The 22,462-nt window shown below is 44.0% G+C and overlaps 1 protein-coding gene across 1 annotated transcript in view; it reads left to right on the plus strand.

Annotated features, from left to right (window-relative positions):
* Window positions 1–446: 446 nt before the first annotated feature.
* Window positions 447–22,462, plus strand: part of LOC138956068 (receptor-type tyrosine-protein phosphatase epsilon-like) — a gene marked incomplete at its 3' end in the record, with an annotated part of 29,394 nt that continues 7,378 nt past the window's right edge. Inside the window, 9 exon segments of the mRNA XM_070327532.1 lie at window positions 447–691; window positions 3,232–3,360; window positions 10,400–10,508; window positions 10,922–11,067; window positions 11,589–12,004; window positions 12,395–12,482; window positions 12,888–12,964; window positions 19,853–19,889; window positions 22,082–22,179. Of these exon segments, the coding sequence (XP_070183633.1) occupies window positions 3,258–3,360; window positions 10,400–10,508; window positions 10,922–11,067; window positions 11,589–12,004; window positions 12,395–12,482; window positions 12,888–12,964; window positions 19,853–19,889; window positions 22,082–22,179 (1,074 nt within the window).

The following is a 22,462-nucleotide window of genomic DNA, read 5'->3' on the forward strand; positions in this document are numbered from 1 at the left end:
TTAATTGGATCTGTGATCCAAACATGGCTTTTGGTCAATCGAGATGGCAGTTTATTCCACGAGCCCGTAATCGAATTGCAACTTTTCAAAGACCAAAAAGTACACTCATGTTTCAAGAATTGATTAATCTTGACTTTCCCGTTGACTATAATCTTTTACTTGCATTAAATATTTCATAATAACAATGAAAAGTCAACATTTTGGCGCAGAACGCTTGAAATGTGTCAATATTCTCTGCTCCCCTTTTACAAGTGCATTTAAATAATAAAATAATTCTGGAATATGGTACGCATATACTTCTTATGCTAAAGTGCAAACAACAATAATACGATAAAATGTCTTTTTGTGAAAGTTATGATGCAATTTGTGGAGCAACTCACCTCGCTTTGCCGCCGCGTGAGAGCTGAAATGGATTGAACCGGACGGAACGTGGGTAGTTTCTTCGTACCAACCAGTTATACGGTGTGATCTAGGTGAAAGCGAGGCTGTTCTTATCTCTGTATACAGTCGAGAGAGAGAGAAATACATGTCGAGACATAACCTTATGACTTTCTTTGTACAGAATGTGAAGCTGGGACCTATGGACACAACTGTACACAGACTTGCAGTGCAGGATGTGAGGATGTCTGTGACAAAGTCTCAGGACACTGCACGTGCAAACCTGGATGGCTGGGGCCTGCTTGTGATGCTGGTATGTGTGTATTGTTTGTGACAATGTGGGTTGCAGCTGTATTTGAAATTCCGTTTTGGTTATTTTATCCCTTTTCGCAGCACCACATATTTCAAGACTTTAAGGATAATGAGACAGGGTGACGCAGTAGTCCCCCCTATCACAGGCAGCTGCGCTGCATTGACGGAGTTGTCTCCCTAAGCGTGAGCTAGTTTTGGTAGCTTGACGTTTTTGGTACGTTGGTAAACAGCATACCCGTGAGATGTGGAGTACCTGATTGTGATGGGGTCTGGCTGCTGTTACTACCTGGAATGCGTTTGCGAACCTTTGTGACATTACCTACTCTAACTGGTAAAGCTCCACGTGGTGGTGTTCCCCTGTACATCTGTTTTGTTGTTCGTAACCAAATGTATACAATTACACCAGATTCCTTTTAAAGATTTAGAAAATTGCTGCAGTTTTGTCGAAGCAAAATGTATGAAATACGACTAGAGCAGACTTGACAGATGGCAGTTGCACACAATACGCTAACGACTGCGGTAGCCTAGAATAAACAATTGAAGCGCGCGAATGGTTTACATGTGCTAATTAGCAACACAAAAGACCTGTATTCGTCATAACATGGTGATGAAGGCTCTACAAAATGTGTTTCATCTGATTTCTATGACTTTTCGTGAAATGCTTGACTCATTCTGTAAACCTCCTGTGAGGCAGAGAGGGGCTTCAAAGAAAACATGACGTAAACAGCTCACATGTTTATGTTCATGTAGACTTGCTTGTATATTTATTGTTGTAAACCTAAAGTTGCTGTTGTCTGCCATTACCTGATGGTGGAGGTATTATCTGTCGGGCATAAACAGTGTACAGTCGAACTCGCTTAAGATGAATCACTGGGGATCGGGAAATAAGTTCGTCTTAACCGAAATTCGTATCAAGAGAGATCGCTCGTTTCTTCTTGTTCTCTGCCATCGTTGTAGGCGATCTGTCTGACTGTAGTCGCGATCAAAGCTGATCATTATATCAGTCATTCATGTTCAGTATCTGAGCTATCAATCACTTTGATTCTAAACGCAAGGGAAGATACTCTTTGTAATATGATCACATCCGGTCCATGTGCGATGTTTCGCTCATGATCATGACGAAGTTCCAGCTGGAGTTTAGCAAACAAGACAAACAAGAAAAACAATACAAACCCCAACAAATATGAGAAGAGTTTATTTGATTCAAATAAGTGAACAAACAACACATGAGGTCAACATACACAAGTATATTTATGGAAGTAAGGGAAGTGACCTCCCTTGGACACCAAATAAACATGGCGGAACACTTGCATTCCGGCAACTTTGACACATTCAAACTTCTCAAATTCCCATGATATGTCGATCTCGGGAAGAGTTTAAAGATTTCTTCATAAGCGTGAGTAAATTACAGACATTATGCATGCTTAGGAATCCTAAAAATGCTCGTTATAAGCATAAATTCATTACAAAAAATTCGTTTCAAGCATTTTTTTTAAGCATGAAGAACGAGGTATTCAGTTGGGAACTTAAAACTAATACCGTAAAATCCCTAGCATAAGCCCACCATCTAGCAAACGCCCACCCCCCACTTTGGGCCAAAAGTTGTGCACAGGGGTAACTACCTAGCAAACGCCCACCCTGGTTTTTTCAAAGAGAATATAGGTTCACTTTCACTAGGATTTGTGCAGACTGTTCTAAAAGTCATCTTTTCCCCCTTTTTTACCTTTTCGTGTTTCTTTCCTTTTTTTCTTATTCTTTGTCCCCTCTCCTCACTCCCAGTCCCACCCATCCCCGACAAAGTGAATTAAAATTACGTCATGCTTTTCCACTGACGTCTTTTGTCTGTCAGTTACGTACCGGTACTTTGACGAGCTTCCTGGTGGCCTGAAGTTTGTTCTTGAATCTCTCTGTGCCATTTTTGCAAAATGCCGAAGCGACAGTCTTACACTGTGTCTTTCTCTGTCTGTCTGTCTGTCTGTCTGTCTGTCGGTCTCTCTCTCCTCTATCTCCCCTCTCACTCTCTGTCTCTCTGTCTGTCTGTCTCTCTCTCTCTCTCTCTCTCTCTCTCTCTCTCTCTCTCTCTCTCTCTCTCTCATGATTGTCCTCGTTGGCCTTCTTTGCCTCAAAGTCCCTTTTTTCTCCTTTTTCCTCTACTTCTACTCACACGACCTAACTTACATGCTTTCGGGGTTTGTATTCACTCAATTACACGGTTGAGCACAAAACTTACTTTGTGCAAAGGGGTCTATCCCTAGCAAACGCCCACCCCCCAATTTTGCCCTAAATCTGTGCACAGGGGGGGGGGGGGGGGTGGGCTTATGCTAGGGATTTTACGGTACGTTATAAGTCAACATTCGTAACTAGCGTGTTCGTTTTAGGTGGGTTCGACTGTAGTTTGTATTATCAGATGAATTAAAAAGCCAGGCTTAGTCTTGGAGTCCACAAACAGAAAGCGTCAGTATTTCTCAAGCAACAACAGTGCATCATCAACATGTTTTTGAAAAAAAGGTAGATCATAACCTTATGACTTTCTTTCTACAGAATGTGAAACTGGGACCTATGGACACATGTGTACACAGACTTGCAGTGCAGGATGTGAGAGTGTCTGTGACAAGGTGTCAGGAAACTGCACGTGCAGACCTGGATGGCTGGGGCCTGCTTGTGATGCTGGTATGTGTGTATTGTTTGTGACAATGTGGGTGGCAGCTGTATTTGAAATTGCATTTTGGTTATTTTATCCCTTTTCGCAGCACCACATATTTCAAGACTTTAAGGATAATGGGACAGGGTGACGCAGTAGTCCCCCCTATCACAGGCAGCTGCGCTGCATTGACGGAGTTGTCTCCCTAAGCGTGAGCTAGTTTTGGTAGCTTGACGTTTTTGGTACGTTGGTAAACAGCATACCCGTGAGATGTGGAGTAGCTGATTGTGATGGGGTCTGGCTGCTGTTATTAATGTGGCTCTAAAATCTCAATCCCGTTTGAGCGGCTTTGTCTCCAAAGGCGATTCCTGTGCTTCGGGCTCTCGGTTAGAAAAAGAAGACGACACAAGGGTGAAACGATATTTGCTAAACACAAATCGATTGAAAGGCATTGCTTTCTTAACGACACATGCTCTAAAATACAGGCAAATGCCAGCATTACAAAGAAGATGAAGGACGCTGATTGTAGGTTGTTTATACATTTTGGGCTTAAGTTGTGTTCTGACACATATACTGTGACCGAATATACAACTTGACATTGTGTTGGTTCAGTATACTTTTAGCCACTGCATTCATTTTGTTTGTGATGGGAACACCTGTTTTGCCTCTCATTTTTGTCTGCTGTTACAGCCAATATGTCCATTGAGGGGATCTGCATATTATCAGAGAAGAATCAGTTGTGCTGGTTAAACCAAAGTGAACGTTGTTCTTGTTGTTGTAGTTGTTGTTGTTATTAGTAAAAGTTATTCTATTAAACGCCTAACCAACCCCCCCCCCCCCTTTCAGGTGAAAGCTTGTTGTCGTTGCAAACTGCTTCTAACAACTTGGCCAATTTACAAAACCTGCGACAACTCCCCATACTGTATATATATGCCACTGTGTCCCCTAAGTTATTCCCTTACGTATACCCGTACGGCTTGTGATTGTGATTTCCATCTTCCCAATGTTTTTACATCCTCCATTGGCATACCATTTATGACAGCTGTAATAGCAGCTCCAATACGAAACGAATGAGAAGAAAATTGGCTTACTTGCCAGCCTAGGCTGGCCGCACACTTCTTCAAAACTGCCTGAAATTGGTACCTTGTTAATCAACTTAATGGCGCCCCACTAAAATGCTTAAACAGAAGACCTGCTCCGGCTGGCCTCGCACTTCAGTAAGCTCGCATGCACCTTACCGGGCACACCTGGCGATATGACTACCTACTGTCCTCAAATTTATCACTGAACCCACCCCTTTCTGATCTGTTTTTGAGCCTAATATTCTAACAGACAGCTGAGCTGTGGTGCCAGCTTAACGTCTGACAACCTGAATCCCCTTGGCCGACGATCTCGCTGACTCTCAGGAACGCGAAGAATGCCAGAGTGAAGGCTGCTGCAAACAAGTTTACCTGGAACTGATTCGTACATATGCTGGGCAAGATGTTGATCAACTGCTTTAGCCTATCAAAAGTGATGGGCAGCCTGTTATCCTGTCGTTGGCCCTCCTTGGCCAGCCCCTGCAACAATATCTTAAGTACAAAATTGTCGGTGGGGTCCTCCCAGCCGTTCAGCTTGTAAGTAAGTTAAGTAAGTTCTAACTGCTGCTGGCGCACAGTGTTGTAAAGACAGAGACGCTGCAAAATGCAATACATGTGCTTCTATTGCGGGCCAGCTCTGGGGTATCCCAAGATAGTCCCTAATTGCCTCGAACCGGTGTACACCTTGTTCATAAACTGTATGGGTAGACAGCGCCATGGAGTTGCGGACCAATCTTTTTATTTCTGCAGAAGTACCTGCCAGATGGAGCTGGGTACTGGTGTTGCTCTCAGATCTGCTTCTGGCGCCAATAATCTGAACCTGTCCAGCTGCAAACGAGACAATGCATCAGCTATGTTGTTGCTGCGCCCTGGAATATGCTTCGCCTTAAACAGGATGTTTTGATCCAGACAGGCTAAAACATAAATGCGCACCAACCCCATTGAGACTTTGGATCGTGAGGACTGCTTATTGAGGACATGTTCCACTGCCTGGTTGTCGCGGTGAAACAGCACTTTTTTGTCCTTTAACTGCTCGCCCCACAGCAAGACGGCCACCACTATTGGGAACAACTCCTTAAATGTGATGTCCCCATTTTCAGCTAGTCATGGTGGCCATTCTCCACAAACCCAGTGGCCATGGAAATAAGCTCCAAACCCCACCGCTCCAGCGGCGTCCGTGTAGAACTGCACCGATGTGTTGTCAACCCAATTCTCACTCAGCAGAACTGACACCCCGTTGTACTGTTGAAGGAAGTTCCCCCAAACGGCTAGGTCACTCTTCAGGGCTTCTGTTATTCGGATTCTATGGAACGGTTTGCGTGCCCCCATTGTGGCATCGATCAAGCACCTACAGAAAGCTCGCCCTGGCACCACTGCCCGGCATGCGAAGTTAAGTTTACCTATCAGCGATTGCATTTCTCTTAGTTTTACTTTCTTCCGCTTGTACATGAACTCACCAATGATATCTTTTAGCTCGTTCAACTTGTCTTGAGGGATTCTGACCTCCATGTTCTGGGTGTCTACCATTAGCCCTAAATACTTGAGGCAAGTTGTTGGCCCAACCAACTTTTCAGGTGCCACTGGAACCCCTAAGTCCTCAAATAATCGCAAGACTTTTTAAAATCCCCGCTGCGCCTCTGCAAATGACACCCCCCCCCCCCCCCCACAGAAGTCATCCAAATAATGAATCAAATCTTCTGAACCTGAAGCCTTATGTCCACACCACTCTAGAAAGGTACTGAACTTCTCAAACAAGGCGCAGGAGACAGAACAACCAAAGGGGAGCGCCTTATCGATGTAAAACTGCCCATTTACTTGCATACCCAGTAAACAGAAATCATCAGGGTGGAGCGGCAACAGACGAAATGCCGACGTGATATCAATTTTAAACAAATGAGCCCCTTGACCGAGCCGCCTCATCATTTTTGTCACTGCGTCAAAGGGAGTGACTACTCTACTGAGCGGTATTCGTTGATATGCCACTGTTTACTGATCCCCCATGCGGGTACGGTGCGACAGGTCAAAAATTAACCGATACTCCCCTGGTGTGCTTTTTTCCACAAGGCCTACGGGCGATCAAATGAGGTTATCCATAGGTCTGTGGTCATATGGACCTGCAACCCTCCCTAACTTGACTTCTTCTTTCAGCTTGTCCATAACAACACGAGGAAGCTTACGCGCGGAACCATGATTTACTGCCTCTCTGGCTACTCTCGGCCCGGTATAAGGAATCCTAAAACCTTCAGTAAAACCTAAGCGCATAAGGTGTGCGTCTTTGGTATTATCGTACTCCGCCAGCCAACGATACAGTGCTTCTGCTTTTATTGGTGTTGCTGCGGGTGTAACCAGAAGATCCTGTGCTGGAAGGGTGTGGACCACCTCACGCTCACATGTTCCTTGACCCGGGCCCCGGCCGAAAGGACTGCCCTCCGCTGGCAGATGTGGTGGTGGCCTCCCCTTTCTTGCGACAACTGACTTCACCATGCGAGGAGCTACCACAGCTTGAACAGGAGTGTTTGTATGCGCAGTTGTCGCGAGCGCATCCCCTTTTCCTGTTGAAATAATGGCACTGTTCCCCCAGGCCCTCTGGCAGACTGAGCTGGAGGTGACCAAACCGCGGATGAGGCCACACTTGCTGGCTTGCAGAACAGCTGCAACCACAGCTGGTTGTCGATGTTTCCCCACGGGCGTGTTGGGTCTGCTTCCTTTACTGTGCGGAATTGCGGCTGGTCATAGAGCAAACCAGCCATTGCCCGGAAAATCCCGATCTCTGATCAGTTCCGCTTAAGCCAGCATATCCTGCAAACATTCAGGGTGGGCCGACAGATATACTGACATGTATATGTGGAACGCGCTGGTCCACTGCTCAAGGGACATTTCTCCTTTTCCCCTCTTTTCTTCCTTTGGGACCAGGCGCCCCTGGTCGTCCAGGACGTAGGCAACTGTCTGCCTGTCCTCTTGCCTGTCCATAAAGGATTTGGCAAGGAGAATTGCCAGGTCGACGGATTTCCCCTCCACAATCTTTCTTCTGACATCAGGTGCCACTGTTATAGAGAGGTGGTCCATTCTATGCCCCCTGTTTCCCCCCGCCCCTCTCTCGAAAGCTTCCTCTAAAAATCTTAGTCTCTCAAGTAATTCACGTGTACATGGAGCGGTTCCGCTCGTGGACGCTGAATTGCAGACAACCGAGGATGTTGACGCTTCCTGTCGCGCCTCTCTCTCTCCACATCCCACCAGTCTCCCTGGCTCGGTCCAGGCTGTCCATGGCCACTTGGCCCTGTTCGCTGCTGCACTGGGCTACGCGACCTCGACCTCAGTCTGGCTGGTCGCCTGCCTGCCCCCCCGGCGCTGAGGTCGTCCTCTCCCAGACATCTGTAACACTCAGACAATAAATAGTTGAACTACCGTGTTAGGCTATAACCCAGTGTTGTTCTTCCTTCTTCCCTTTCTGGAGTGGCAAGGTACAGCTCTATATGACCAAAGCTTTAGCCCCGCCTAATTATTTAACTTTCTTGTCCAAGTCACTTTTAGTGAAATTTTGTCCCCCTAAAATTAACAATTAAATAAAATGTAAATCCTGTTTTAATGTCTGAGTTTGATATTCCACTTCTCAAACTTATTGTGGTTGCTTCCCCTTAACTATTTGTAATATCTGTAACGTTCTTTCCTTGAATTCCTCAGTTCCCATTGAAATCAGTACATGGGAGGTAACTTTTGACACCTTATGATGAGTACCCTGTAATCCGGGAGTTACTTCCCTTCCCTTTATTTACAAAAAATGTATATGGCAAAATTAAACCGCCATGTTTTCAAAATGCCTGAGTTGTACATCCCCTATCCTTGTTATCGTGACCAGACAAATCATAACATTCCCCTGAACTTTTACTAGCACCAACTTCCCCCCTTCCTTGCTGCAATTGTTGTTTGTGGCTGCTGACGCTATCACTTCTAGCGTCAGTGTGCGGAAACGTCAGCTCCCGGAATGTATCACCCCTTTTCAATATGCTGACATAAGTTTGTTACAAAATACACAAGCCAAAAGGCGACTGCTGAGAAAGGTGTGGTATCCCTGAGATTGGAGTCAATATGATGAAGTGGCAGTCAGAAGTATTGCCTACCTGGAACACTTACCACACCCAAGCAAGAAAGTGGGTCACGACGGCGTGGGCGCCGGTTCTGTCTTCCTTTGTCCTTCGCTCGACTCGTCAGACGCCACCGAAAATTCGCTCTCCTCGCCGAATCGATGTACGCAGACAAATGCACTTACAGCTCTTTAAAATTGAAACTGATAGGATTACTGTTGTAGATCGTGCAAGCGCAAAGCGACTGGTATAGCTAGCAAATTAGGCGAAAACTAGAGCTGGAAAATGTTGCAACAAGTTCTGTGCCGGTGTAAACATCCGGGGCGTTTGCTTCCAGACTAAGCTGTCTGAGAATAACCCAAATAGGTTGCACCAATTCCAGACAAATGTTGACACAGTAACATGCTGAATAGGAATAATCCAATTCAGAATACAGGAGTACATCGTTCGCCCGGCATAACAACATTTAAAGGTACTGAACTTGTCAAATCCAGGTGCACGGAGCCCCTGGGGCTTTTAGTCATACCTCAGGCAGCTATCCGTTAGAAGAACTACCAAGTTTCATTGACTTGCACCCAAAGAGTCAAGAACTGCGATTTTTTTACGAATTAATTTCGTACTCGGACCCGGCTGGTCTTGACCTATTTTTGGATCTAAATTTAGATCAGGTAGATCACCACATCATGCACAAAAAGACACGTCACTAGCAAACTATGTCAGACATCATCATGAGTTTGTGTAAAACAAAATGGAGGCCGGAATCACTCAGTTGAATTGAACCTTGACCAAACACCACGTAATAACTAGGTTAATTTATGCACTCGCGTGAACAAGAAACTGTCGAGCTTCACAGATGTCGTCGTTGGGTAGTTTTGGGTTTGTTTTACTACCATAGGAGGATTTTTGAACTGTAAATGCACTCAGCTGCAACAAAAACGCAAAACGAAGGCTGTGAGCTGCACTGTGCCTTTAAGATTAAGGCTTAAATGTCTTTTTTAGTGTTGTTGGTATTTTTGTTGTTGTTATTGTTGTTGTTTTCTACTAGACAGTATTGGGCTAGATCAACTCACTAGAATAACAGCAACAAAACAGGGAGGTCATGGAATATTGAACAAAACTGCTTGAAGACATATCTAATAAATACTGGAATGTAACTTGTTTGGTTCGTTGATTGGTCTTTTATTTACCATTGACTGCTGCTGGTCGCTGCTACGCAGTGTGTCCTGGGAGAACATAATATGTTCTTAGGGTTAGGGTTAGGGTTCTTTATATTATGGTCTCAACTGCATGCAGAATTGCAGTGCCCACTGCAATGGTACTTGTGACAAGGCTAAAGGACATTGTGCGTGCAACAGAGGATACATACCTCCGTTGTGCTTGACAGGTGTGTATCTGTTCATGTCGGGTCACTGCAAACATTAAAATATGCAGTACGCCAATTGTAAGGTGCTCATAATTGTGGAGTTTTAAGGTTTTTTTTCCATTCGACAAAAATAAATGTACAACTGGGCATTGTGTAGGATCGCTATACCATCAGTCAATGCAGACATTGTATTCTTGATGGGAGAATTTGTTTTGCACCTCTTTTTGTTATCTGTTACACATATGTGTTACAGCTGTTATGTAAGATCAGGGAATGTGCATAAATAATCAAGGAAGAAACAGTTGTTATGGTTTAATCAAACTGCAAGACTGCTTTTGTTATCTTTTGTTTATCAAAAGAAACCTAGTGCTATGACATTACACCTAAACTTGTGGTGTATACCTTAACGATATGTCCGGTTCTGTCTGACATATATCATTTGCCTTTTGCAAATACGTATTTATAGCCCACCTAGCACAACAGTTGATACTATACACAGTAGTTTATTTAGTGTCCCTAATAATGCTGCGTGTACTGCTAACAGAGATCCTGATTGACAAAATGGAAGCCCAATTTACCATCATCGGTGGCGCTGTGGGAGGATCTGTGGTTGTGTTGGTTGTGATCATCATTATTGTTGTCATCGTCGTGAGGTAACTGGTGTAATGCGCCCTTTTTAAAACTTTTTTTTTTTACGTGTTCTTGCATCCATGTTTTAAGAGAATACTTAGTATGAAACAAAGACGTAAAGAACAACATACACGAAGATATATAAAATAAGGAACGCGTGATTCTAGAAGTACAACTATGCACTACTTGTCCTTATCATAAGAATTATTCAGTAAAAGTCACATGTAATGGATACAAATGAAGACATACACGAAAAAAAACACCCGTATAAAATTCTAACTTTACACACACATTGATAACATCATGATACCGTTTTGTTTGCTTTGTACTTCTGATTTAGCAGGAAGGTATGCCTTGTCTAAAATCGGTAGAAACACATTTTAAACTAATGTTGCAAACATTAAATTGTCAGTGTACCTTGCTCTTCCTTTGATAGGCGGAGAAGAAGTCGACCCAAAGCCAAGGAAACGAAAAAAAACATCACCCAAGATCAAACAATACAACAAGTCAACGTTTATCAGAATGTATCTAATGCTACCAATGGTACAATGGGCGACATTGGAAGAGACACAAATCGACAAGGTAAGGATTTTACAAACTTTTGGATAGTTCACGGGGTGTTTTTTTCTTAAAAGGCTTGTGCAGCAGAAGTTGTGTCTGTCTGTTGGTCACATTTGTTTAAACTCTTGATGGAAATATGCGAAAAGCTGTTGGATGAATCATACTACATGTATTTTGGAAACTTACGGGGTTTTGTTAAAAGGTTCTATTATTATTAGGACATTTCCAGAAAACATCACAATTTCTTTTTGAATGGTACAGGGTGTTCTTCGACAGTAGAAATCTTGGCAGACGGTAAGTCATTACAACTTCCTTTATTGTGCCCCCCCCCCTCCCCACCAAAAACAGCCCCCCAAAAACAACAAACAAATATTAATAATCCCAGACCGTTTCGATCTTCACAACAATAATACTGTAGCGAGCTCTTAGATTTTCAACAACAATTGTTTCTGTTAAGTTGAATGGTTACCACCCCATAACAACAGAGCGGATGCCCATGCTGCTACGCAAGATCTTGATTTTTTGTTTTAACTTTGTTGTAGCTGATACAAAACCTAAGGAGGCACCCAGGCCAGAACCAAGAAAGAAAAGGAGTACGAACAAAACAAAACCAGTGGTAAACGCAGAAGCCACTTACGTCAACAGGGCTTTCGAAGAAAGATGCATCAACCCAGATGAACCTCCCTGTCTCCACGATTCACTGCCACCAAGAGTGATTGCCCCTGTTGCTAGGGACGACGCATTTGAGTGTGTAGAAGAGGATGATGTGAATGTAGAACTGGAAGACAATGAAGTGGATTTGGAAGTAGAGAAGCAGTATAACGCAGAAGTGCGTGAGCGTGTGTACTACAATGATGGCGTGTACATGACGTCAGCAGGATCGGATCTCAAGCTTGACTCAGTGCAGGAATCCCTTCTAGAAAAACTACGGGGTGAATTCATCGACCAAGAGTTTGAGGTACGTTTTATGAGAATGAATAATAATGGTCAGTTTGGCTTTTTAAGGGCAGTTTTTCTTAGAATTGATTGATTAAAATATATCATTGCTTAATTTTAAACTGCAGAAACAAACTTGATTAATGTTACTGTGTATGTATTTAATTTGTGCATATACATGACTGACAGTTTATCTTTCTTTCTGTCAGCCTATGTGTCACTGTTTGTCTGTTTGCTTTTCTGCCTGTCTGCCTGAATGTGTCTGTGTGTTTTTGCTTATGCCTTTTCTCATACTTAATAAAGCAAATTTTTTCTTTGTTTGTTATAATTTTTTCTCAGAAGTGTTGATGAAAAATGTTCAAGCTTCATATTTTCTATGGAAAATAAATAACGGAAATAAATGTTGTTTCAGTCACTTCCTTTAGGACTGACCAAAGCCCATAACACTGGTGCCAAAGATGAAAACTACTACAAGAACAGGTTCAAGTCAATCGTACCATGTAGGTGTTCGTTAATACTTTGTTTTAAGGTGTGTGTGTGTGTGTATGTGTGTGTGTGTGTGTGTGTGTGTGTGTGTGTGTGTGCGTGCGTGCGTGTGTGTGTGTGTGTGTGTGTGTTTATGTAAATGTATGTTGCTTGTTGTCTGTGTTATTATCGCGCATACTTATCATCCATTATTAGTTTTTGTTTGACTTTGTTCGTTTTTGACTCTGTCTTTTATTTTCATCTACTGTTATAGTTATTGTTACAATTATATTTCTTTCTGCATGACTTGCTGTGAATGTCTTTTCTCAGGCTCTACTGTTCATATTCTCCAGTCTTCATGCATGAAGATCCATTATTTGTACGTCAACTCCTTTAAAACAGTGTGATTGTGTGATGGTTATAATGTATATTTTCAACAGACGACGACACGCGAGTTGTACTTTGCGGGGATCCAGACCCAGGGTCCAGCGACTACATCAATGCCAGCTTTGTTGCGGTGAGTAGTAAATTAGTCTCTCTTTCACTGAGCAAATATATATTAACGTGTATGTTTTCCTGTGAAAACTGAATTGCCTTTGCTATCTGTCTGACATTGCGTCGTTGTGCATGCAGTACATTTATTCGAGCGGGGAACACGGACGCAGTACCCAGAACTTGTCCGCAGCTGTGTTGGTCCACTTGCTTTTATCTGTGTCTGTTTTGACGAGGACCGTGTCACTGAAGGGGAAAAAACGAAAAAGCACTGCGTTGTACTGTGTGCTTGCCGCCATTTAGAAAACAAGACTTCACTGACTGATTTGGAGAGAAAAATCAACACCGTTCTCTTGCGTCGATGAAGGCACTTACATTCGACGATCTATTTTGACACCATATCTGATCTGTTAGTCTGATATTGCGCTGGTGTGCATGCAGTAATTTCATTCCAAAGGGAACTGAGTGCACGTGGGTTCAGTCACCCTGTATTCAGCCATGATGGTTGGTTGGTTGGTTTTTGGGGTTTAATGTCTCTTCAGCAGATGCTAGCTGCTATTCGAGACCGATGCAGTTATTTTCTTTTCCCTTCATATGGCAAGTTCTACGTTTCAGACTATTTACATTCAAATCTATCACTGTAAAAGAAGGTTCTAAAAATTAATAATTTTCACTTCTGGTACTTTAAATCTTGTAAAAAATCTTGATCTCTTTTAAAAAGTTAAAAATCTTGTCCGGGGGAACATCCCGGAATAAAACCTTCAGTGTTTCCGCATTGTAGTGTTTGTCTCGAAATTCTTGAACGTCTACACATTTTGTGAGAACATGTTCTAATGTCCATGGTTCGTCACATCCACATGGATCTTCACCTTTCAGCAGATACGAATGTGTAATGTGACTGTGCCCAATGTGTAAGCGACAGAGAACTGTCTCTTCTTTCCTGTTGAGGCGACATTGGGGTAGGCTGTCCGACAGCTGGGGGACGATCTTATGAAGTTTATTTTCTTCACATTCGTCCCATTCACTCTGCCATAGGTACTTTATGTACATGTTGGTGCGAGTTCTGAAATCTGAATGCTTTGTGTGTTTGTCAGTGATGAGTCTTTCTCTGGCTTCTTTAGCAGCTTGATCAGCTGCAGAGTTGCCTCTAATTCCAACATGGGATGGCACCCATGCAAACACAATCCTTTTGCCTTCTTCAATCAGAGATGCATGTAGCTCTTGGATTTCGACCAACAGTGGGTGATCTAGCTGAGTTCTCTTCACGGCGGTAAGAGCCGATAGGGAATCCGACAGAATCAGGAAGTCTTTCTTTTTTGACTGATATACCTGTTTCAGAGCTAGCTGTAAAGCTTTCAACTCTGCAGAAAATACAGAACTGTCATCCGGAAGACGGGCCGAAAAGGCCCTATCGAGTTTAGGACCTGTGACAGAAGCTGATGCCACTTTACTTTCAGCTTTGGACCCATCAGTGTATATTCGTTGATGGGAAGGAAACTCGGTACAGAACTGGCTAAAACACTGTTTAAAAATCAAATCATTTGTCTCTGACTTCTTTAACCTTGTCAGATCGAGTCGAACAACTGGATCTGGCAATGTCCATGGTGGTGTTTCTGTCCATCGATTTTCACTAACATGATCGAGTTTTATCTTTGATTCGGCCAGATGTGACTGAATCCGAGAAGACAGAGGTGCTCGATCATTTGGGTGACTTTCAAAAAATTCAGAGCATTGTGGTTGAAATACGCATTGGTAGGCTGGATTTGTAGGCATAGCTTTCAGTTTCAACATATAATTTAGGGTGAGTTTCAGGCGTCGCAGCCTCAGAGAGGGTTCTTTGGCCTCAAAATTTAAGGACTGTACTGGAGACGTCCTGAAAGCTCCCAGACAAAGACGTATACCCTGGTGGTGTATTGTGTTTAATAGCCTTAGGTTGGATTTTGCGGCTCCACCATAGACGACACAACCATAGTCCAACTTGGATCGGATTAAAGCACGGTAAAGTCTGAGTAGGACTGTGCGGTCAGCACCCCAGTCCGTATGAGAAACCACTTTCAATACATCCAGAGCTTTCAGACATGATGTTCTCAGATACTGGATATGTTTAAGGAATGTTAGTCGACGGTCAAAGGTCAGTCCTAGGAATTTAAATTCTTCAACAACCTTGACAGGATTACCATTCAGGACCAGAGAGGGTTCTGGCATGGCTCCCCTTTGTTTGCAAAGATGCATACAGACAGTTTTGCTGGTGGAAAATTTGAAACCGTTCTCTGTTACCCATTTTTGCACCTTGTCTATACATAATTGAAGCTGCCTTTCCACTCTATGTAGGGATTTGCCACGCACACAAAGTGCAAAGTCATCAACAAACAAGGATGACTCGGATCCTTTCAGTACTGCCTTTACTATGTTATTGATTTTGATGTTGAACAACATGGGTGATAGAATGCTTCCTTGAGGAACACCCATCTCTTGTTGACAGAACTCTGATAGGTTGGGACCGACCCGTACTGTAAAAAATCGATTACTTAGAAATCCTTCCACAAAAACAGGGAGACGTCCACGAAAACCCATTTCATGCAAATCAGCTAAAATACCGTGTTTCCAGGTCGTGTCGTAAGCCTTCTCGAGGTCAAAAAATATAGCTAGTACATGTTCAGATCTCGCAAAGGCCTCTCGAACGAAGGTCTCAAAACGTACCAAATGATCAGTGGTGCTGTGTCCCTTTCGGAAGCCACATTGCACATCACTTAAGAGGTTTTGTTTTTCTAGGTACCACACCATCCTAGCGTTGACCAATCTCTCCATGGTTTTACACAGACAGCTGGTCAAGGCTATCGGACGGTAGTTGCTGGGGTTTGTATGATCTTTACCTGGTTTTGGAATGGGGACAATCATCGCTTCTTGCCATGAAGGTGGAAAGGATCCACTCTCCCATATGTGGTTAAAAACCTTCAGCAAGACCAGAAGACAACTTTCTGGTAGGTGTGTGAGGAACTGATAATGTATTCCGTCCAGCCCCGTTGCTGAGTTGTTGCATTTTTGTAAGGCTTGTTTGAGTTCAGTTATACTGAACAACTTGTTGTAGTTCTCCTCATTCTGAGATGAGAAGTTTATGGGTTTACGTTCTTGGGTGGCTTTGATTTTTTGAAAATCTGTGCAGTAATTTTCTGTTGATGAGTTTTTTTCCATTGTTGAAGCCAGAACGTTTGCTACTTCATTCTTTTGGGTTATAAGGGATCCATTTACCACAAGGTGGTTAATTGATGCAGATCCTTTTTTCCCTTTGATTTTACGAATAGCATTCCAAACTTTACTTGATGATACCTTAGAGTTTAAGTTTGAGCAAAAAGACCTCCAGGATGTTCTTTTAGAATGTTTTATGACAGTGCGACTCTTAGCGCGAAATCTGAAGAAAGTCAACTTCTTGCTAAGGGTCGGGCATCTGTAGAACCTGTGTAGACTTCTCTTTCGCTCAGATCGGGCTTCTTGGCATTCTTTATTAAACCATGGCACTTTAATGCGGTTGTTTGAAGATGTTTTTGGGATGTACTCAGTGGCAATGTCTTGTAGAGTGTTTGTAAAAATAGATGATGGGTCGTCACTTCCATCAAAGACAGTGTCTTCTGTGAGTTGGACAGAACATTCGGCAGTAAAAGACAGCCAGTTTGCCTTGTTCAGGTTCCATCTCTGGGGGGAAGCTTCTTCCAATCCATCTATTTGAGACATCAAGATAGGGAAATGATCGCTACCACATGTGTCATCATAGACTTTAAATTCAAAGTCTAGAACAAGAGAGGTGTCGCAAATAACTAGATCTAGTATGGACTTGCATCCTGTTGCTGGATGGAGATATGTTGGTACTCCATCGTTTAAAACGCATAGATTACGATTGTCTAAAAAATCTTCTAGAATTCGTCCTCTCGTACTTAGAGAGTTGCTGCCCCATAAAGGGGAATGAGCGTTAAAATCTCCCATTAAAACAAAGGGAGCTGGAAGCTGATCAATAAGATTTTCAAGATCGTGCTTCGTGTAACATTTTGATGGTGACAGATATACACTGCAGAGAGTGATGGTTTTATCTAATGTCACTCGTGCTGCGACGGCTTGAATGTTTGTACATAGGTTGATCTCACTACAAACTACACTTTTCTTAATCAAAAGAGCAACTCCCCCAGACGTGTTATTGTCTGAATGGTTTCTAAAAACATTGTATCCAGATACATTAAAATCTTTGTTTGGTTTCAGCATTGTTTCCTGTAATGCTGTAGCAACAGGATGAAATTTGTGTAAAAGTAGACATAATTCTTCATAGTTAGCTTGGACCCCTCTACAATTCCATTGAATAAAATTGGCTATGTTTGTTTAGTTTTAAGAAGTTTCTGCCTCCATACGCTCTTCGTCGGATAAACTCCCAAAATGATTGTATAGTGTGATGGGATTTTTCTCCATTTTTGGGGTGCGAGGCGATCTTTGGGGCAGAGTAACTTTTTCCTTGTCCGGAGGTGTTCGTGGTGTGGATTGAGTAAGGTCCACTACCTCCACTACCTCGACGGCCCCCTTGGTGTGAGTTGCCCTGTGAACGGGCTTCTGGGTTGGGGTGGTGAAGCGAACCTCACCAGGAGACCCCATAGGGTCCTCAATTGGGGTGGTGAAGCGAACCTCACCAGGAGCCCCCACAGGGTCTCCAGTTGGGGCGGTGAAGCAAACCTCACCAGGAGACCCCATAGAGTCTCCAGTGGGGATAGCCCCACCTGTGCTTTCATCTGTCTGTGTACAAATACTTTTGTTTCTTGTGGGCTCTGTCCTTTTCAACATGGACGGGCCTGCCTGGACACCCACAGACCTATATGAAATACTGGTCTGGGTGGGTGTTGACTTTGTTGCAGGTCTTTGACTGACTGCTGCCGCAAAACTTTTCTGGAAGGAAAAAACATTAGTTTTTTCAACCTCCTTCCTGGCGTCTGAGAAAGACATCTTTTTCTCCGTTTTTGTTTTTTGAATGGCCTGTTCAAACTTGTATTTTGGACATTCTCTGGAGGACGGGGAATGGCTTCCCTTACAGTTTGTGCAGGTGGGTGGTGATGTGCAGGGACCTTCGTGAGGATCTCCGCCACACCTCTCGCACACTGCCTTCTGTTTACATCCAGCCTTTGAATGTCCAAATCTTTGGCATTGGAAACATCTCATTGGTGATGGAATATACAAAGTCACTCTTATTTGAACAAATCCCACTTTTATTTTCTCAGGGATGGTTGGTGTACAAAAAGTGACGAAAAGGGTGTTGGTGGGTACTCTGATATCGCCCTTCCTGATCAACACCCGGTACACATCAATGACACCTTGATCCTTTAGACCTTCTTTTATTTCAGCCTCACTGAGGCCCTCCAGCTCTCGGCATCGGATGACTCCTTTGCTGGTGTTCAGGCCTCTGTGAGGACTGACCTTGACCGGTCTATCAACAAATTTCTGACCATTCAGACGGAGAAGACCATCTGATGCCTTTTTTGAAGGACATTCAATCAGTAGAGAACCATTTCGAAGCCTCTTAATGTTGTCTATCGTTGATGATACTCCTGCAATAACCTTCTGTATCGCAAAAGGCGAAAGTTTGGAGATGGGCTGTGCCTCATCTGCTGTCTCAACAACAATGAAACGGGGCCAGGCCTCGCTGATGTTGTTCTTTGTTGCTCTGACTCGGACTTCATCGTCAGAGTCAGAGTCAACGCAGTATCTTCGTTTGTTTCTGTTTTGGGTGTTTGAAAAAAAAGAAGAAAAAGAAGAGGAGGTCATGTTTGAGGCCTTTATCTTCGTCGCATCTGATCCCCACCCACCACGGAGCCCAACAAGGGGACGCTTAGGTGGAGCGGTTATCCAACTCCAGAGCGCCAAGGATACAGATGGATATACGCAGCGATAAGAGGAAACATATGGTATCAATCTGTAATAGGAGATTTAACTCTTTCCAAGCGGAAACGGGTTAGGTAACAACTTGGCATAATGTTCGTCAACTCTTTCCAAGCGGAAACGGATTAGGTAACAACTTGGCATAGTGTTTGTCCCGACTACCGCCGCCCCCTCCTACCGCCGCTTGCTCCTTTAGCCAAAGGTCCGATGCAATATGCTCAAGACATATACCCAGACTTGACCAGCCGATTGATTGAAGCGGGTAAGCCTTCTTCAACCTCCTGTCTTAGATAAAGACTGGGCCAAAATGATGTGTTGGCGCTACAAAGTCGCAACTAAGTAAACCCCTCAATCATCAGGTCACCAGCCCAAACCGGTACAGGTCGCAGCGCACGGCAAACACGCTGGGTCTTAAGAAGACCACAGAGAAATAAGGATGTGGAAAAGAAGACTTTTGGGAAGTGAAATAAAGGTGACGGATCCAGTCAGGTAGAAATAAGACAAGAAAGGAATCAGAAAACTGCAGGGAATAGTAGGGAGAGTTTTTTGGAAGGAAATATAGGTGAAAGGACTGGTAAGGCAGAAATAAGACAAAAGAAGAGAAGTAAAGGGGTGGGGTAGCTTGGTGGAAACACTCCCGCCGCGTGAAGGCGACCCCATGGGAGCTTCAGCCATGATAATGCAGGGGCGAGCAACAGTCAGGCTGTAAAATGTACTACACCAACCTGTATATACTCAGGATGTGTGTGTGTGTGTGTTCTTGTGTTAATACGAATACGAATAAACTTTATTGTCATGAAACGTAATGTTTATAAGACTCTGTGTGTGTCTGTGTGTGTGGTTGTGTGTGTGTTTGTGTGTGTGTATGTGTGTGTGTGCGTGCGTGCGTGTGTGTGTGTGTGTGTGTGTGTGTGTGCCGGTGTGTGTGGGTGTGTGTGTGTGTGTGTGTGATGAAGACTATTGTGAATTATTCTCAGCTGAACTTGCTTGTTTTTCAACTTTTCAGGGCCTCCGTTCTCCAAAGGCGTACATTGCAGCACAAGGTAAACAAACGCACGCACACACGCATCTGCGCACGCGCGAGCACGCACACACCGTGGATGCTTTTATATATTTTAGATCGTACAGTTTGATTATGAAATCAAACGTTTCCCGATGCCTCCCAGGGCGCCCAGTATCTCCCGCAAGAGAACTGATTTTTACAGATCCTGAAACGCGCTAAAAAGCTCGCTGTACACTATACTTTTACTGTTGCTATAATGTAATCTTCAATGTCGTATATTTATTTCTGTTTCTATTGGCTTCCTGTGAGGTTTGAGCGTTTTCAGTTTCGACATACTCGCTGGGGATACTTTGCTTCGAATGTTTTAAAGTTTGGAATTGAAGGAGTTACTTCCCATTTCAGGGAACTGCATAGGTGACGATGTCATCGTATGGGGGAAACAAAGGGTTAATAGGCTTATTACTTCCAACACACACACACACACACATACACACACACACACACACACACACACATATATATATATATATATACACACACACACACACACACACACACACACACACACACACACACACACACACACACACACACACACACACATCGGATTCTTGACATTTTGCGACAAAAAAGCCAGCTGGACGTTTTGGTTACGATTTCCCAACTTACATGAGCTGTATATAACATTGTACTATACTGTTCAAAAAAAGAAACGCATAGTTGCTACTTGCCAAATTTGTTTTATTTTTCGAAAAAATTAACAGAAAATCCAATATTTAGATGATTTGTTTGAAATTTGGTATGGACACAGTTGAATGCACACACAGTTCATTTGCATCTTCAAATCAATCAGTCAATCAATACGATTGGGTGCCGAGGCTGTCAAGTCAGTAGGGGGTGTGACTGCCTTGAGCAGCAACAACTGCCCGGCACCTTCTGGGCATGGACTGGATCAGATGCCGGATATCTTGCTGTGGGATGGTGTCCCACTCCTCCTGAAGTGCCTGCAATAGATCGCGGTGATTTGCCGGCGCTTCTTCTCGCCTGCACACACGTCTGTCCAATTCATCCCAGAGGTGTTCTATCGGGTTCATGTCTGGCGACATGGATGGCCAGGGAAGCACCTGGACATGGTGGTCGGTGAGGAACTGGGTGGTGAGTCGTGCTGTGTGCGGGCGAGCGTTGTCCTGCTGGAATATGGCATCCTGGTCAGCCAGAAGAGGAAGGGCGTGTGGGCGCAGAATTTCCTCCACGTATCGCTGGGCAGTTATGCGCCCTTGGACGTGCACCAGGGTGCTCCTTCCAGCGGTATTGATCGCCCCCCACACCATGACGCCTCCACCACCATGAACGGGTGCCTCATCCACACAGTTGGGCGCGTAACGTTCGTTTACTCTCCGGTAGACCCTCCTCCGACCATCATGTCGCTGGAGCAGGAAGTAGGACTCGTCGCTGAACCACACGTGTCTCCAGTGATTCCGGACGGTCCAGTGAAGGTGCTGGTTGCCCCACTGCACTCGGTTCTGGCGATGGCGGCGGGTGAGGACAGCTCCTCTGTGAGGTCTGCGAGCTCTCAAACCAGCTTCATGCAGGCGGTTCCGCACGGTCTGGTCCGGTAATCGATGTGGCCCGGGGAGAGCCTGGACAGAAGATGAGGCCGACAGGAAACGATTCCAGAGGTGGCGGAGCCGTATGAAGCGGTCGTGAGCAGCAGTTGTCGCCCTTGGTCTTCCCGCTCGTGGCAAGTCAGCAACGGAGCCAGTGGCTTGAAACCTGACCCACAGTCTACTGATGGTGCTCTGGGACACGTGGAAGTGCCTGGCGATTGCACTTTGACTTTGGCCTGCTTGTAAACGACCCAATGCAATTTGGCGGTCTTCTCTGCTCAATCGGGCCATCTTTCGTCGCTGAATTGTCGTCTGATTTCTTTGTGGCGAACAATCCGCTTTTATGGGTTTTGGAAGACATGGTGAGAGCTCAATATTCCCCGAGTTTCACGAGATTACACTGAAGCATGACGAGTGGTCATGCCAAATGAGCAATTTTGACATTGTAGCCACTGATAACGCATGCGTCACGTGCAGAGCTCACTTGTGGCAATGGACGAAAGGTCGACGACCAGATAAACATTTTCTGCAGTTTGGTGGATATCCTTGTAGCCATATAACTAAATTAACCAAATATTACAAGTTATGCGTTTCTTTTTTTGAACAGTATATAATTTTGTTCAAGGCCCCAACAGAAACACTGTCAGAGACTTCTGGAAAATGGTGTGGCAGGAACAGGTGACACACATCGTGATGCTGACAAATGTGAAGGAAGGCAAAAAGGTATTTGATTGTTTTGTTCTGGCACCATCCCATTTTGAGTATGAGCGTTAAAGAGAGGGGGATTTGGGTCATTAGTTAAGATATATCTTAAACATTTGCCTAACATCTGTTTCTCTGCTGCGATTTCTATTTAAACTCGTTTCAACCAGTAACAGTTTTTGTTAAAAAAAATAAATGTGTATCGTCTCGTATAGCATCACATTGGACTGTATTGTTCTGTATTGTATTGTACTGTAACGATAGAATCATAAAGCAGTGTTTGCATTGGGTTGTGTTGTATTGT

This window comes from Littorina saxatilis, unplaced genomic scaffold (assembly GCF_037325665.1).
Source record: "Littorina saxatilis isolate snail1 unplaced genomic scaffold, US_GU_Lsax_2.0 scaffold_643, whole genome shotgun sequence".
Taxonomy (NCBI): domain Eukaryota; kingdom Metazoa; phylum Mollusca; class Gastropoda; order Littorinimorpha; family Littorinidae; genus Littorina; species Littorina saxatilis.